Source organism: Pinus tabuliformis, chromosome Q (genome assembly GCF_031772625.1).
Source record: "Pinus tabuliformis cultivar Carrire ecotype Pingquan chromosome Q, CPIR1, whole genome shotgun sequence".
Classification (NCBI taxonomy): Eukaryota; Viridiplantae; Streptophyta; class Pinopsida; order Pinales; family Pinaceae; genus Pinus; species Pinus tabuliformis.
The window spans coordinates 1278116724-1278135838 of record NC_142296.1 but is presented as its reverse complement, the minus strand read 5'-3'; the positions used below and the strand labels follow the sequence as shown (position 1 = coordinate 1278135838).

The 19115-nt window shown below is 38.5% G+C and overlaps 1 protein-coding gene across 2 annotated transcripts in view; it reads left to right on the top strand.

Moving 5' to 3' along the window:
- The window catches only part of RAD54 (DNA repair/recombination protein), a 254808-nt gene extending 236422 nt beyond the window's left edge, over positions 1-18386 (top strand). The window contains exon 21 of one of the 2 annotated variants that reach the window (XM_089386127.1): positions 17826-18386. In XM_089386127.1, the coding sequence (XP_089242253.1) occupies positions 17826-18224 (399 nt within the window). In that variant the 3' untranslated portion in view covers positions 18225-18386. The remainder of the gene's footprint in view (positions 1-17825) is intronic. The other variant, XM_089386128.1, reaches the window with a different exon arrangement.
- Positions 18387-19115: the final 729 nt, after the last annotated feature.

Sequence of the window (19115 nt, the reverse complement as noted above, 5' to 3'; positions counted from 1 at the left end):
CACACCACCAGGGGAGGGTGAGTCACCCTGTGGTCATATGTTGCTCCAGTAGAACTGCAAGCCCCCAAGAGCTCCCAGAGCTCAATGTATACAACATGTAGGACCCTTCTTCAAAGGTCTCTCAACGACTCCAAGTCGTTCAGGAAAATCACAAATTTGATCTTTCCTAGGGGCTCTGCCCTGTGCATCATCCTAATGCGATGGAGCCTCCTTGCTCATCGTCTTACCATGATGTCTATTTGCTGGAGCAATCGACGAATACGGGATTCCTCAATAATCGAATCCCACCTCTGGTTGTCACAGAGAATCACAGTGGTACTCATCATGTGAACAAACAGCTCACTGAAGAGCTTCAGCAACCAGACTGCCTCACAGAAGGCCATACTAGCAGCAATGTATTCTGCCTTGGTGGTGCTCAGAGTCACCGACGTCTGCTTCCTGCTCATCCAGGGTATCGAGGCAGATTCCAAAGAGAAAGAGCACTTAAAAGTGCTTTAGTGATCCTCCACACTGCCTGCCCATTCAGCATTCGAATAATAATGCAATTTCATCTTTTCGGCAGTGTATCTCAATCCATGAGAGATTGTGCCCTGAAGATACCTCAGAAGATTCTTGGCACCAATCTAGTGAGGCTCAACCAAATATGAGCTCACCATGCTAACTGCAACACAGATGTCCGGACAGAGGTTCTCCAAGAGCATCAACGCGAATGAGTTTATAAAACTCAAAGGCATTTCCCAAATCAGGTCCGACATCACTACCATATAACTTCTGAAAGTTAAGACCCTTGACGTAGTCACAGGCTTGCAGCTTATCTTTTCACATTCAGAATCCAACTCCCTCTATCTCCTATAAATGAGAGGGTCTGCACCTGTCAGACATAGGTGCTGGTATGAGAGGTTTATCATCCACAACCTTCGAGTAATGGTTTGGATCAGTTTCACTCCTGGTGAGTCTCAGCTGCATTAGACAGCTATCAATCCTCTCATACTATGCTCGAGGTGTTTTGCTTCAAGCCATAGAGAGCTTTCTTCCACCTGTATACATGAGATTCCCGATCATGAGTCTTAAACTCCTCGGGTTGTTCCAAGCCTGTGGACCTGCTGCATGAAGGGAATGGTCCCCTTATAATATTTTCCTTCGGTACATTTCAGACATGTACCTACATGCTCCTCTTTGAATTCAAGCATCCGAGTCACCATCTGACTCACAGACCTCCAGTGCTGAGTCAACGGACATGGTCCCCAGTGGACTTCCAGCAACTTGATACAACCCAGAACTCAAAACATCTTAACAAGATATATTTTCAAACACGTACCTTTCCATTGATAAGTGCCATCTTGTAACCTTTGATTTCCATTTCCGAGATGGTCATCGGGTTCTTCTTGCGATCAGGTACATAAAAGAGATTCAGGGGTTTCTTGCTTTCGTGGAGGAGTCGACCACTTCCTTGATGACCTGCATTACCAGTCATTCCTTTGATTATTGAAGATGTCCCAGGAATGATTGTTATCTTCATCAAGAGATGTGTCCCTGCCATTCGGACACTCCTTCGCATAACGGCCGAACTTATTTCAACAAGGCATCTGCCTTTCCTTTCACCCTTAGAACCGAACTTCCCAATGAAGGGTTCATTAGATGGGCCATTAGAAACTTCTGCTGCGCCATTCTGATAACATTCTCTGCTTTGACTTCACCCTAGGTGAATTATGGGGAACCCATTGATCCTTCTGTCTTGTCCCAACTGCCTTTGGTGATTGCTCTTTCACTCTTGCTTGGGCATTGTCTTCACCTCAGCTCTGATTCCATGTTAATTTTTGGTATGTTCTATGCTAGAGCAATTTATTTAAATTTTCACAATTGGCAATCACATCAGCATTATGATAAACTGCAGATAGAACATAAATATAAAACGCAGAAGACAAGCCAAGACAAGAGGACACAAGATATGGCGCAAGCCAGGGACAAACCCCACAATGTGTGGGGAAACCCTTTGATCAAATCTTCTTTTATCTTCAAAGTTCAGCAGAGAGAGAGAGATAGAGTACAATGATTTTAAGTCAATACTTGACTTGCCAAATAGGAGATCAGACATCAGAGATCTTCACCTTGACGATGACACAATGAGGTTGCAGATCTGATCCCAAGGACTGAAGATATGTAGCAGATGAACAGCTCAGTCAGTTACCCATATTACTGAAGTTTTCCTTCCATAAGACTCTCCTTCCTTTGCCGATTCACTGATCATGTCAAGGCTGCTAATCTGGTACCTTTCATAAGGACTGGTGCATGGCAGACCTGGTCATTTGTTAGGGCACCCTCTGAGAGCCACAACACCTTAACCATGCCCCACAGTTCACCTGATTACTGCAGCTAGCTTTCATACAATCCTCCAATGATACGCTGCCTTATAGGGCTGCGTACCTTCTGAACGCAGCTACTAAATAAAGGCCTCCAACTGCTGGCTATGGCCTGCGGCCTAGCCCATCAGTGGACTGTAACTTTAGTCCCTTCAAACAGTGATCCAAACAGCTCCTTAAACTACTGTCCCTAGCTCCTCCTTTTTGCGGATTCTTTTGCTCAGCACACCGAGATCAAGAACAGCTTGATTATGCCCAAACAATCCTGAAATAGGCCACGCTGTTACCTACAGCAATGTAGCATTATGTCAGCGGCTTAGGTGACAGCAACTGGGTCTCTTTGGGCTGCGTATAAGGGCTCCCCTTACTGCGGCTAAGGGCACTACTATACAGCTGCTTAAGACCTCCATTTGCTGTGGCTGGAACCTCCTTCTTTGACTGCGGCTAAGGCAGATTATGACTGTGGATAAGGAGTCTCTTTCTTGCTGCATATAGGGTCAATAGACAATGGATTTAGACCTTCATTTAGGGCCTATATTAGCCCTCCTCTCATCTGCGGATTGAGCCTCTTGAGACAACGTATAGGGGCTTATTCATGCTGCACATAAGTCTCCTCTTATCTGCATTTAGATCTTCTTATAAGCTTGTGGCTAGGGCATCATCTGCACTGCGGCTAGGGCACAACTGAACTGTGGCTAGGGCATCAGCTACTGCGGCTAGGGCATCAGCAAATGTATATTTTAGGTGTCCCTCCTTCTCCAAAAACCCAAGACGTGGAGAGGAGGAGAACACACCAAGAATGTGTGTTAAAATGACTTCAAATCCTCACCAATTTATACTAGAACGTAGATGATGAATAGACACGTCTATTGGGCTTCTGAGCCTACTCAAGTTGCTGGTCGGCTTGGTAATAATTATATAAACAAAATAAATTCATATCTCCATAAATACTTATCGGAATCGGATGATCTTTGGATCAATCCTACACCTCTCGACGAGAGGGATCCAATAAAAATATCCGCTGTCATAAATAAGCTGATCCACATGGAGTTTGGCCCTAGTTGCCAATTTAACAACTATTCCTTCCTTTGTTATCTTCGTCTTGTATAATTCAATCCTTAGAGATATTACTTCTCCGGTTGTGGATATCGCAAATAACTCTACTAGCTTATCATAAATTTATTTTGATGTCTCAAACTTGGAGACATATGGAATGAGAGAGTCTTTGATTGATTCTATCAAAATTCTTTGAGCTCTTGTCTCATCCCTATTGTACTTGGCTAAGGCTTGAGTCTGTTCCTTAGCAGGGATAGTGATGTTCCCTTTGACATATTCTAGGAGTTTATTCTCCTTGAGAAGTAGATTAGTCCTCTTCTTCCATGCAAGAAAGTTATTGGTCCCTACCAATTTATTGCTTTCCTTGCAAAAAGACATTGATGTATATTTAGAAGGGGACATGTACTTACTTGATAGATTTTGAGATGTAATGGAATTGCTTCCTCCTTGCAGGCTTGGTGGCTTGTCTTTCCTGGATCTTGATGCTCTTCAAGTTGCCTTCTTCAAGTGGACTTGCTTGATGATGAGATTTGCTTGATGACTTGTAGCTTGATGTAGGTCCTACTCCAATCTGCTCTTCTTTGTAGGTGCCTTTATATAAGGTTCTTCTTCTAGGTTTGTAGACCTCCTTGGTGAATGATGGATTGTAGACCCTTCTTGTCCTTGAAGTGATTTGAGACTTCTAGGCTTGATGCTTCAACTTTGTAAATGTTTCTCCTTGATGAGTGTTCTTGAGTTGCCCTTTCCTTGATGTGTCACCTTACCTCTGATACCATGTTAGAGAATCTAGGGCAAAGTAGTGTAAAGTGATTCTCCATTTCTTGATAGCAATTTGTGATGTGTTTATACAAATTATCTTCTTGTTCTTATTAATGTGTGTGTCTCATCAAACTGCTACCAAAACAAAATAACAAGAACACAAAGTTTGGCTCTCTGCCAAGGACAAACCCTCTCTACTCTTGAGAGGAAAACCCTTTGTAAGATTTCTCTTATTGAAGCTTCTTATTTGAACAACTGCCAAACCCTAGACCCTTGACTAGGATATCCTCCAAGCATAAGTCAAATCCTTCTTTCTGCACTGTCACTTCCGGCACTTCTTCCGGCACTTTGTCTTCCAATTAGAGTCCTTTTCACCTTAGAGAGATGGACTCCTTCACTAGGTTTGTGAGTCTTTGGAGGCTTGATCTTTCACCCAAACACAAAAATTGTCTGCTATCATACCCTTGTTGCACCTCGCACGTGTGACTGTTTAGCCCTAGAAACAGTCCTTCATACATTCAATTCGCTGCTTCCTTACTTCCCTGGAGATCCCTTCTTCCTCGCTGGAATAGGAGGCCTTTGTAGGCCTAGTTACTAGCCCAAACCCTAAAAAATATATCACTGTAACTTTACTGCTGATCTGGCTGCAGTCTGTCCTTTATTCCTCCGCACGTGTGGCTGTAGCTGCTTCAGAAATGGTCTCCTTACCTTTGCTGTTCTGTCCTTAACTTGTTGTCTTCATTACCCTTTTTTTGCCTTAGTCTTCATCTTTTTAGCCCTCCTCTATGCGGATTTTAGAGTGAAGTGTGTGTCATCTTTTGGAGTGGACAACCTCTATAAGTAGAGGTCTGTCCCTCCAATTAAGCTGACATGACAGTCTTAAAGCCGACTTGACAATTTTTCTCTATAATTCAATTTTACCCATCGTTTTGCTGCTTGTAGACTTTGTTGCTGCTAGGAGAGGATTTGACCATGCTTGGAGGTGTTCCCATGACCTTGTATGATGACTTACATGATGTAACATGTCCTCAAAGGGTCTTATCATAATTACATTTTGACTTTGGCTCTCTAGAAGCAATTCAAAATGTGCTTGACTTATTTTCAATGAGCAAGAAACTCATTGACAAATAATACAAAAATATTTTCTCTTTCCTTGAATAAGTACAAATATCAAAATTACGTATATGAAGACCGAACCTAGTTACATTTTCTCCAACAATTATGATTCATTTCGGATTTGATATGGTTCTGCTCAAGCTGTTGTTCTATTCGATTTGCCGTATCCTGAAGCTTCTTGATATCTTCGGAATGTCTGGTAACCGTACTCTCGAGATCGACTAATTTTTGGTTAAAATCATCGGAATGGCTAGTAATCCTATTCTCAAGATCAATCAATTTTTTGCTGAAATCAGTGATTGTCATCGACGACATTGAATGGGTTTGTGGCAGTGTATATTTGTCCGCAAACTTAAGGTTTCTTCCTTAATTTGAACTAATATATATATATATATATATATATATATATTTAAATAATAATAAGAATAATTTTTTTAATATAATAAAATTAATTAATTTTATTATATATTGAAACTATGTTATAACATAAAGCCTTTTTTTTAAAATTATATAGTTATAAACTATATAGTAATTAATTAAAGTTTATATATACCCACTATTAGTGTTGACAATATCGCCGATATTCGCAAATATCACGATATTTTCGGGGAGATGAGATATCGCCAAGGAAATATCGGCAATATCTTGGGAAAATATCGCGCTACGACGCAAAATATCGCACAGGTAGAGAAAAAAGTTGCCGCCGCGGCTAGAAAAAGCCGATTTTGTTTTTTTTTCATTCATTTTCATTTCTGATTGCTGGAGAAGGAAGGGGAGAGCTATGTGCTTGTTGCCAAGGAGGATTTGAGTGTTGAATAGCCATTATCGCCACCAACAACGAAGATTTTGTTGATCTAAGATTGAAGAACAGTGAGACAATTTCATTTCTTCCATTAACAGGTATGTTCAAATAAACCCCTATGTTAATGAATTTTTTGATAGTTTTAGGATTATTCTTGCTTGCCTATTTGCCTACAAACATTTTGCTTGTTTTTTTTTTTTTTTTCCATTTGCTATGATTTTCATGCCCATGAGCAAATGCAAGGGTTTTCTCCATATTTGGACAGCAAACTCCATTTTTTTTTAACTTTCAAATGCACCCTCTTATTGTCATTTATGGTTTTTCATTGAATTCACATTGCAAATAATGTAGAAAAACAATTATTTTGTAAAATGAGGTGGTTATTACTTATAAATTCCATTTTTTTTGTTTTTTAACTCACTACAAAATTCAAATATGCCAAAATCCTTAGACCCATTTTGGGAGTATGGGGAGCCTGATGGTGGGACAAATCAGGCATATCTTACATGAAAATTGTGTGGAACCAGGATGACAGGAGGGGTTACTCGATTGAAATACTAATTGGCTAGACTCACTAGACGTGATGTTGGGATTTGTACAGTTTCTAGTCCGGAGCTTATACAAAAAGCTCTTGAGGCAATTGATGAAAAAGACAGAAAGAAGGAAGAGAGAAAGAAACAAGGTTGAACGTGTAGGTAGATCTTTCGGGATATCTTCTCTTGATTTTGATGCTGAGGGTAGTGGGAGGGGCTCCACAACATCACCTGCTACTGCTAGTGTGAGGTCATCATTTTTTGTTCCACGAATAGGACATGGATCACAACCTAGCATAAAATCACTTGTTAAAAAAAAGAAGCAAGAAGTAGATAGAGTCATGGAGAGGTGTTTTTTCTGGAGCGACTTACCTCTTAGCATCACCAAAACCAATCCATTTTGGCAGCCAATGTGTGATGCTATTGTTGTTGTGGGCCCAGGGTACAAAAGTGCTACATATGAGGAGTTGCAGGGGCCAATTCTTCAGGCAGAAAAGCATGAAATCAAATCTAGATTGGCGGAGTTGAAAATAGTGATGTTTGATGGTTGGACAGATAGGAAGGGTAGGACCCTTCTAAATTTCTTGGTACATTGTCCTAAAGGTACCATGTTTATTAAATCAGTGGATGCATCAGAACATATCAAAGATGCAACAATAATATGTGAGTTGTTAGATGGGTTCATTCGGGAGATTGGTGTGCAGAATGTGGTGCAAGTCATAACAGACAATGCAGCTAATTATGTGTTTGTCAGCAAGATGCTTATGGAGAGGCATCGTACATTGTTCTGTACTCCATGTGCAGCGCATTGTCTCAATTTGCTGCTTGAGGATAGGGGAAACTCCCCTTCATCAAGGAGGTGGTTGATATGGCTAGGAGCGTCCCCAAGTTTATTTATAACCATGCTTTTTTTCTTAGCCTCATGAGGAAGTTCACTAGAAACAAGGAGTTGCGACGTCCTGCAATCACACTTTTTGCGACAAACTTTATTACTTTTCAGTCTTTGCTTCGATGTGAGTTCAAGTTGAAGCAAATGTTTGTGTCTGATGACTGACGTAATTGTAGATACAACAGGAGACAGGATGGGAAAGCCATTGCAAAAATGGTGTACTTTGAGACGTTTTGGCGTGGAGCAGAAGAAGCATGCTCAATTAGTGAACCTATAGTAAAGGTTCTCAGATTGGTAGAAGGGGAGAAGCCTGCAATGGCTTATTTGTATGAGGCCATGGATAGGGCTAAGGAGGCCATTCGTTCTTATTATGTAGACAAGGGTTTTGCTAGCCTTGATAAGCATATGATGTTATGGGATGTGATTGATAGTCGGTGGACAGGGATGCTTCAATCCATTCATGCAGCAACACTCTTCCTCAACCTCGCATTTTTATACAAATGCGGCTTTGATTTTGTTGGCGATGTGATGGAAGGGCTCCATTCTTGTATTCATAGGATGGTACCTGATCCTAAGCTTCGTAGCAAAATCAATCGCGAGATACAGTTTTATCGGGATTGTGTTGCCCTATTTGGCTTTGATGGTGCTATTAGGGAAATGACCCTCTTCATGCCACGTAAGTGACAAGTCATCACTCATTAGAAATCAGAATTTTCAATTTAGAATTTCCTTATAATTTTATTTTTTTAAAATTCAATTATGTAACTTTTATTTGAAAGTTTAATTATGTTTTAAGTTTTTGAATTTTTTATTTCTTTATTTTGTTGTAGACATTTGGTGGCGAAGCTATGGTGCAAGAGCACCAAATTTGCAGAAATTGGCCATAAGAATCTTGAGTCAAACATGTAGCTCTTCAGGGTGTGAGCGCTGTTGTCGCACATAATGTCTACGCACCGCGACAACGGCTCAGATCGGGGGATGTCACCCTGATCCCCAATCTCTTCGTTTAAGTTGTCTCCCTACAGCAAGCTAAGGGGGGTAGACTCTATGGGAAAGTGGAATGAAGAAGAACTAGTTGGGAACCGACCAGTTTGGGAGACAAAGTGAAGCGATCAAGTACTTGATTAAGATTTAGCAAGACTTATAGGATTTGATTAGATTTTAAACGATTGATACCAGTGCCTTATGGAGTCAACGATCTTGCTAGGGAAATTAAGACCAAGTAATCGATTAACAACTGTTGCTTAGATGGATGACTATTTTATATGAAATACAGATCCTAAAACTAATGTGAGATGCAAGAATCTTGGCTAATTTTAGTTACATGCCTATTTAAATGTGAACCCTTCAATCCTTTCTGTGTTGAGCCTGATTTCGTAGTAATTGGTAGAGAGAAAATCAGGAGAAGCACATTAAGGTGTGATTAACGATACCTCTCCTGGAATTTTAACATACCCGGTGCCTCCGGCGCTGCAGAGAATGTGGCTCTGATGACTGCAAGGTTACCGTTTTATGTACTATTAAAACAAGCTTCTCAAGAAAAGACGGATGGAGATCTATCTGTCTATCGACCAAGCTTATACTTGGAAGTAAATTTTATCTATGCAAAGTTAACTTATATGCAAATGCATCGGAAGATGAGATGAAGTTAGACTCGAAAATGGGAAAATACTTATGTCGCAAAAAGCCCTCAATTACCCAAAGGAAATGCTCGCTTTATGGATGAAGACTTAAAAGATAAACTCTTGAAGATATTATAATTAAAACACAAGCTTATTTCAAATATTTCTGATACAGTTATAGCTCAAAGAGAACAAAAACTTTTTTGCAATTAATATCAACAAATGCTAAAAAAATACTCAGTTTATGAAACAAAAGATATGCATTTTATCACAATTCCATGACAGAGTACTTAATTTTCAGAAATTAGTTTTTAGGACAGCAGTAAGAAAAACTTTATGACAGTAGCAATATGACAATGAAAATAGTAAGCTATCAATGATATATTTATTGCAAAAAATTACCAAATTTTTTCCAAGCTTGCCCACATGAATTATAAAAAATTTTCAGCATATTATGATGTGATTTCCGGAATTATATCAGATCTGATATACTTATTACAACCATCAATTGAAACATGAAATAAGCCTAATGATGAATGTCCAAATCATAAAATTAATTCCTTAATGTATTAAACAACTTAGGAACTGATTTAGGCTAACCCACATGAAATTTTACCACTGTTATATTTCAGACTTCAGATACAGAATTATTCAGAGATAACAGTCACCCAAAATGTAGATCTAGGCCAAATTTTTGATACACATCAAACACAAATTACTTATTAATGTATTTAGCAATCTTTTTAGTTAATTTCAAACCACTTAGATGTGTTTTTCACCACTATTAGAAAGGTATATGACTGCTGTAGCGAACAGTGAGGAAAAAGATGGTTTAGATATCAAACCCTTAGGCCCGAGGCCCTGAAGATCACTTGCCCAGGTTGCCAAAAAATTTCAATACCTGAAACACAAATTTTCTATAAAAACACAGCAATGATTAGCTTCAGAAAATTAAATATTCAAATCAGAAATAGAGTAGGGAAATCTAGGGCCAATGAGAGCTAGCACTAGGCCCAATAGAACTATCGTTGGGCTAGGAGAAGGCAGATCTGGGCTTAGAAGCCCCAAAAATTGAAACCCTTGTTCTAAAAAAATTATTTTGCTTCAGATCTTCAGATTTATTGCAAAATCTTTAATGGCTGGCCTTGTAAAAAGTTTTGGGATAAGATATTGCCCTCCAGGGCCTAGATCTGTCTCAAAACCCCCAGATTTGCTTGAAAAATCTTAGATTTGAAGATTTACTTGGTTGATTTTTCAGATCTATTCCTGCAAACAATCTCTGAGCCAAGATCTTGCCATTCAGGGTCTAGATCTAGCAGATCTGAAGATTTACTTGGTTGATTTCTCAGATTTATTGCTGCAAACAATCTTTGAGCCCAAATCTTGCCCTCGAGGGTTTAGATCTAGCTCATATCTGAAGATTTACTTGGCTGATTTCTCAGATCTATTTCTGCACAAGTGAAAAGAGAAAAACCCAATATCTAATATGTACAAAAATAGAGAAAATCCCAAAAACCATGTTAAAATTCAAAATTATGTTACAAAATTTCAGATCTACACAAGTAAATAACAGATCTATACAAATAATTTACAGATTTATCATATTTGAGGAGTATGAGTCCAACTCCGCTCCCAAATCTGATAATCTAAGGCTCTTAATAGCTAGTTCTATCAAAATTTCCACAAAATATTTAAAAGATTTTGAAATTTTAAATAGGTACTAGTCCAAAAACACACTGCAAAAAAAAATTATCGTTAGATAAATCCCGAGGCTTGTATGAAGTAGGCTCTTTAGAAAATATGTGTTGAGAGTTGACTGGTCCAATCGAGGACTATCCCTAAACACTCAATGAGAACCTGATAGATCTTTTGCAAACACTAGATCAACCATCAAATCAAGTAGAGAAATAGAACACCAAAAAAATTCTGAAGAAATAGAGGTACCTGCTACTTCAATCAAAATTAAAAATGTTACCCTAGATCCAACAAACTGAATAAGATAACTGTATTCAGATTATTCTAAGAGAGCTATTGATTGATAGTTTTCACATAATATTAAGCATAAATTAAAACAATGTTACCATAAATTCATGAAGAAGAACACTATAGCACGTTGAAACCCCAAAATTTTTTGCATTAATTCAAAAAATATACAAGAGAGCTTGAGAGCTTAGTACACGATTCAAAGATCGGATGATCTCAACTGACAACTGACTTCTTATTTAAAGATAAATCTTCCAATGGCTAGTTCGAGTGATTCTTGTCAAAGTAATGTCGACCGTTGATGATAATCAAAATTTCTTTTAATTTCATCCGTTGAAATTTTAATTATTGAGGAAATTTCAAAATTTTCAATTAAATGCATTTTAATTAATTCAAAAATTAAATTTTTGAATTAACTTCCTCAAAATTTTGACTTTGACTTTACCCCAGGGACCAAAGGCTTAATATTTAGCAAAATAATCAATTAACCTTAGTCCCTGGACCTCTTAAAATTTAATTTTTAAAGGACCCACGAATTTTGCCTTGGGAAAATTTAAATTTACCTAGGACCTATAATTAATTAAATTTCTGGCTTAGGATTTTAATTAATTTTGGCCAGAAAATTTAATTAATTAACCTATGAGGGGATAAATTATTTTTATAACTCTCAAGACCAATGTTGCACGAAGCGGGGACGAAACGGGGACGTTTTTTGGAAGCGGGGACGCGGAAGCATCATTTTCCAAAAATCTAGGAAGCGAAGCATCTGCTATATATATATTTATATTTTTTTGCATTTATACTCAAAACAAACATCCCAAAGACCAAATTAGTTGTAGAAGACATGAAAACATGCATATTTTTGCATAAATCAAGATAGATATAGCATCCATTGTACATTAATGATTAATTATTCGAGCATCAACCATTTAGAATCTAGATTCTTCTCCTCTTGTCCAGCCTTTGCTTCTACCTCGATTGTCTAGGGATATTAGTCAACATTGCCCAATTTTGATCAAACTACTTAATTCAAGACTTAAAATATGGTAGAAAAAGCTTAACATGCTTGATCGATGATTTTGACTTGATTGAAAGGTAATTTTTTTCTAAGGGCATGCCACGTGACAAAGGAGTTCAACAATTAACACCACCAACACTAGGGTACATATAGGGCTTGGTGCTCTTGATTAAATGCTAATCGCATACTTTCATACTTGATATAATCTAATGAAATGCCACAATCCCATTGATCCTGAATTCTTGAAAACTGTTAAGTCTGCTGAATTTTGAATAGGATATGAAATTCTATTTTCTCCATATGATGTCCAATGAGGCTGGAACCACTCTCAAACATCTTGAGTCATTTCATGGTAATGTTAAAAATTTAAGTAAAAGGATGAAAATGAAAAATAAAGGAGAATGTCACTTTTACTTTAAGAATTTAACATTACCATGAGGGAGCATCTGCTATATTTATATTCTTTTATATTTTTTTTGCCTTCATTCCTCACCTTAACCCAAGGTGGACCCACCCCCAACAAGCAAACTCACCTAAAATAAAAAAATAAATAAAAAAAATCGATTTTCTAAACAGCACGACGCTTTTTCCGGAAACATGTATGGAATCGTACGGGAACCATATGATTCGCCCTCCGAAGTTTTCGCTTGAGAGATTCGGAAGCGTGGTTCGGAGAGACGCTTCTGGAATTTCCAAGAAGCGTCCAAAACAAGCGGAACCGCGTTTTGGAATTTTGGAGTCGCACTTCCAGGGGCGCTTCCTGGACGAATCTGTATGGGACGCGCTTTGGGCCTTATTTTCGAGGGGGGGTACGTCTCCTGCAACATTGCTCAAGACACTTTACATCATGATTTTCACATTTTTTATATCTCAAGGGGGAAAACCCATTTGCAAAAGACCCTCATAGACTACCCAGTTCTGCAACACAAATATAATCTAACAGATCAAGCAATTTGTAATAAAATAATCTAACCAAATAGTTAGGATTATCCCCAAATCACTTTTATATAGACTCGATCAGAACATGAGGACTCCCCTAAGACGGACATGGCAGGTGCGGGCTACAAACAAGGTTGCGGGGCTGCGGATAGGGCTGCGGGCCTACGGACAGGATGAAAGGCGGCAAGGAGGAGAGGGTATTGGGGCGCATAGATGTTTACACAACCAGGGAGATGGAACGGGTCGGGCACAAGACGAACTGCGGTTGGAATTCAAACCGTGACAGCGGCGGCTGGGATTCGGATGGAAATAACGGTGGGCGGGAGTTAAGGGCACAACAGTGGAAAAGAATGGTTGTGGAAAAAGAATGACAACAACATTTGAAGACAACAGAGGACGACTATGGACGCAATTTCTTGCAGCGGATGACAATGACAATAGTAGAACAGTGCTATTGTAGGCCAAGGAAAGACTGCTCTGATACCAGATGGCACAAACAAGCTCAGATATTCAGCAAATTCATATTTATTATTATAAACATATAGAAGATGATTACAATTTGTGGGAGGCCCCTGATTTTATATTGCCTTGGGTGCTTCTTGGTGAAGATCATGCCATTTGCCTAATAACTACTAATTAATTATTTTTTTACACAACAAGTGTACACTGACACCTCTTTTCATGTGTGCCCGAGTCATAAACTGAGCCGGGTCAACAGTCTGGAAAATACAAAAAACATATTCATTGGCAAATCAAAGTAAGATTCATAGACAACTTGCAAGTCCTTTACACCTGTCACATCTGATAAATTTGACTCAGCAAACCCAAGTCGAAAATTTGTCAGCTCAGTAAGAAGAAAAAAGGGTCATTTGAGTCCTGTTGTAGCCTTACATTCCAGTCTTGCTAGGTCATACACCGAGCAAAGTGTGGATACTATGCTTGATTTCCTTTAGCTTCTATGGATGGCATTTTCTTAAATTTCTGTGAACTGATTAGCAAATTTCTTTTGGGAATTTTGGAAATAACCATTGGTATAGGCCATAAGTTGTAAATCCATCTCATCTTGACATTGGCATAAATGGAGACTGATAACCAGTGCATCTATATGGCGGTGGCCACTATAGAATACACATGCCCAACCATTTTCAGGAATTCTATAATTTACATAAAACTCCATAGCAGGTGATTGATTTTACATTGCTGTCTTCTGTGAGGTAATGCCTGCTTGCATTTATGTATAGGAGTTTGCAAAAATTCACCTTAGTGTGCATTATTGTTGTCCTCATCATGTCCACATTGGTAATGGCATCTGTGTAAGTACAGTATTTTCAAGATCTTTTAGCCGCAAGAATTCAATCTTTTGCTTCAAGCTAAAATTTCCAGCATCTTGCTACCTCTGCCAGGTGATAACAGGGTTCAACTTAATTCCTTCTAGAACTAGGGCCTTGTCCACACTTAGTCCACACACGCATCCTCTCTATGAATCATCTGATCCTTTTGGGATCAATTTCTAAATAAAACCAATAAGGGAGATGGATGCAAGACAAACCCCATGTTGGATCCTGTGACCTGTTTATGTTCTATAAGGAATCACACTTAGAGAAAAGATATATGAAACAACTGTTAAATTTCCTTCCCGAAAACAGGAAGAATATTTTTAGTAAATTTTCATGCTGTAAATTAATTAAAAGTTTCAGCCTGCTAAATAAACAGCACTGCTGGGATTTTAAAAGTAATTGAAAGGTAAATCAGTGGAATAAAAAATTAGCCAATGTCACGCGTGCACACAGAAATTTCTGCCTTTCAAATTTGCTGTTCATTAATAAACTTTTACTGCATACAAGGGCTTGCCAATCTGGGAAGAAATCTGCCCACTGATAAATCATAAGCTACAGCAAAACTGGGCAAACTGCCCCTGAAGGAAAACCTGTCTTCTGTCTGCACGAGCTACTGCCTGTGTGGCTGTATGGCCTGTCCACGGTCTGTTTTGGGCTGCCTGCACATTTGTACGTCTGCTTCTGGCCCTGTACAGATGCCTATGCTGCTGTACATTTACTGCATGCACCCTGCTGTGGCTCCCACTGCCGCTACACTGCTGTCCGATTGCTGAAGAGGACCTCTGCACTGCTGCCCTGCTGCTGTATGGCCCTTTGAGGCTCCTCATGATTTCTGGGTTATCTTCCTCCTGCTGCAATCTGCTTGCACTCTCCTCTTTTGAGCTGATCTCTAGATGAAATTCTCTCTTCAACCTCTCTGAGATCTCCTCAAGTCACAGTCCTTTGTGTCTCTAGTGTTGGAGAATCTAGGGCAATTAAGATTAATGGGATTCTTCTCGCCATGATAACTATTTGTGAGGTCCTTTTGACTTTTTTTATTAGTACAATATTATTAGAGTGTGTCTTTCTTAGTTCATCAAATAGCTATCAAAAACAAAAGAGACAAGAACACATGATGTTGGCTTTCTGCCAGGGCCAAAACCTCTCCCTCTTGGAGAGGAAAACCCGCTCAAAATTCTTCTTATAGAGATTCCAATTGACGAATACCAAGACCATGACCCTTGACCTAATTAAGCCACTCCAAGACCAAGACACCAATCCTCTTCTTTGTCACTGTTGAGTTTATCATCATCACTGCAGCTACACAGAGGTCATTACTAATGCACCACAGAGGTCATTCCAGCTTCATCATTGCTGCATCTTCACCGAGATTATTACTGCTCCTTTACTGAGATCTTTGCTGCTCCTTCACTGAGATCACAGCTGCTTTCTCACTGAGATCTTCATCAAAACAATGAGATCTTTATACTTAGATATGTCTATATATATATATGACAGCTGCACCAAGAGCTGCACCAAGATCAGATTACATCTTTATCACGATCATGACTGCTGCTATTCTGAGATCATGACTGCATTCAGAATGCAAGCTGAGACAGATTATGTCACTGTTGGATCACCTGAAATCCTTCCCATCATAACTATGCCGAGACTGTTACAGAGATACCACCTAGATCTTCTTCATCATTAGTATGTCGAGACTGTAGCTGTGCTTAGAGAGTATGCCGAGACTGTAATTATGCCGAGACAGTGTTAGTGACTGCGTCTACACCGAGACTGTAACTGTGCCTACGAAGTTTCAGAGACCTCTGAAGTTGTGTCCTCCTGTAGTGTGGATTGCAGACCCCTGTACCCATCCGAAAATTATCCTGTGACAGACATCCGAAAATCTCAGACAAATCTGAGTTCTGTTCTGTCTGTGGTAACCCTAGCTGCATATATATAGTTGTCTGTCCTGTATATAAGCCGACTTGAGTTTATGAAGAGATGTGTCACCTTATTTAAGCCGACATGTCTGTTCTTTAATTCATTTGCAGGCCGACGTGAAGAGGATTGTGCTTGTCGTTTTGGAGGGCTGCTTTGACATTTCTATATACTCATATATATTTTTCTCATGCTCAAGAAGAGCTTCTTTTGACATATTAATAAATCCTAAGGCTCTCAATGGGAGCTACTAATAAATAAACCTCTTGCTCATGAAACCCATGCAGCAAGGAATAATAAATTCATTTTCTTGTTTACAAAAATCATAATTACAATGTCATGAAGACCGAACCTAGTTACTCTTTCTTCAACATCAAGCACTCTATTTTTCTTGTGTGTCTTCCTCCTTCACCTAGCCTCGTGTTTATAAACTTGAGTTATTGATCAAATCACAACCCTAATCTCCAAAGTGATTGACAGTTGAGATTAGATCTCACCTCACATAGATCAATGATTGAGATTCCACTAATTCACTAATGCAAAGAACCTTTGCATCTCATTAAATTAAACTCAGTTATAAAAACACTTTAATTAAAGTAATTTTGCTAAGGTTAAAAGGGCTTGGACAAGTTCCACACATCTAGGCACTTAGACCCACGCAGAAGTGCCTGTTTGATGCTACTACCATCAACAACAATGAATGGAATAGAAGAAAAACACCCTTCGAGATGCTTCTGGAGAGCTATTACATTAAGTTTATATATAAATTGTTTAAGCTGTGATCAAGTGTTTAAATCAAAGCACTTCATTGCTAAGACCTGGGTCCAAATCCTTCATGACATGTTTCCATATTAACATGGGTAGTTAATTCAATTCTTAGTTAGATTCTAAGAAGAGTTCTTATAGGGCATGTAGGCATCAAAGGATGTCAAACAATAAACAATCATGTCTATATTTTTTTTTGAATACCCTAAGTTTACAAATCATTGCATTCTAAAACGTTGAGAATTTTATTCTAGTTGCACCCTATCTGCACCCATACACGATTCTAGTAATCTGCACTGAAGTGCTATGTTCTGTAGACATTTTATATATTACACTCACAGAGAACATTGTCTGTACACTCTCACAGAGAATTTTATTCTAGCTGCACCCTATCTGTACCCATACACGATTCTAGTAATCTGCACTGAAGTGCCATGTTATGTGAGAATATTACCCTCACAGAGGTCTTGTTATGCATGATGCAATTGAGCTTTGGTAATTTTCCACTTTGCTTTTTTGGCATCTTGGAGGCATCATGTAGCGAGTGTATCTTCTGATTGTTTGAGCATTATTAATAACTGATTGTCATATTTAGCAGTCTTTGATTTTTCATATGCCATAACCGATAGCTAGTTATATTCAACACTTCCTATGTAATATAGGAGTCATCTTTTAAGATTGCCTATCATCAGAAGTAATTGATAACATGACATTCTTTTGCAGATTTCTTTTGTATTTACAAATCAAGTTGATGGAAAACTTGTTCCTGTTGAGTCTGCTGAAAGGAATGTGTCGGGCCAGAATGAGCGAGTAGTTAAAAAACAGATGCAATTTGGAAAATTGCTAGGTACAAAGACATGCCAGTTACAAGAATCTACAGTTTCATCTCAGCAACAAGGAAACACTTTTCCAAGAACAGGACAACAATATGGTTCTATTCATCCCATTGAAAAGAGATCAAATTTACATCAGTTGTCCAATAAAATTTCCAAGTCATCCTGCATGGATCATTCAGATTCTAAGTTGAGCAGGCCGACTGTCTTTCATGTAGTTCAAAAGTCTCACTTACCAGTGAAAAGAATGTTTTCTGAGGCTGATGGTTTAGACGATGATTTTGCATAGCTTTAAATATTGTACAAAGTGCTTTTAAATGAAAAGCGTTATCCAACAAAATAAAGATGGCAAGTTGCATTTTTTCCTCGTCTCAATCTACTTTTGGAAGAGGTGACATTTTCTAATAAATTCCCACTAACAGTTACCTAATGGAGTATATGCAATGTGCCATGCTTGTTATCCTTGTTCTTTCACTCTGGTTTACAAAAGAAATTGAAGATTCGTATTAGATTATTGTTTGTAAGTAAATTTTTGTGATCTTAAAAAAATGAAGATTGTCTGGTTACATTGCAAATTATGATTTTGCCTAATACACAGCATAATGATTCAGCGTTGAACCTCACTAGTTAAAAGGTCGCGGAAAAGTAGTTTTTGCCATGCAAATGTTGATTTTACAATAGTCTCTTAAAGTGATAATTATTTTTGATTATTTTGATCTTTTCACATTCTTAGTCAATATTCCATCATTCAATAGTTAAGAGAGAAGACATCAACCATATAAAATTTAATACAGTAGGAACATAAAGAGACAGCCACACAAGAATACAAGAAATTTACACTAAGAAAACCCTCATGGGGGAAAAGTTAAAACCCAACACCCTTTCAATAGAGAATTCTTCAATCCAACAGAGACACATCTAAGTCAACAACTAGGTCAAACCTGGTCCATCCTCCTAGTGAAGTCAATTGGTCCATGCTTTGGTTTATCCTTCTTCATTCAGAAATTCGTCCTCAAAAGCTTCCCTCAGATATGCAAGATACCATGCCTCAGATTTCACTCCTCTTTTCTGCCTCAGACATACTCTATCCACTGCCTTAGAGATATACTATATGCTGCCTCAGAGATGATTTTGTTGCTTGCCACAGACCTCCAAATTCTTTCCTCAAACCATACGAAAA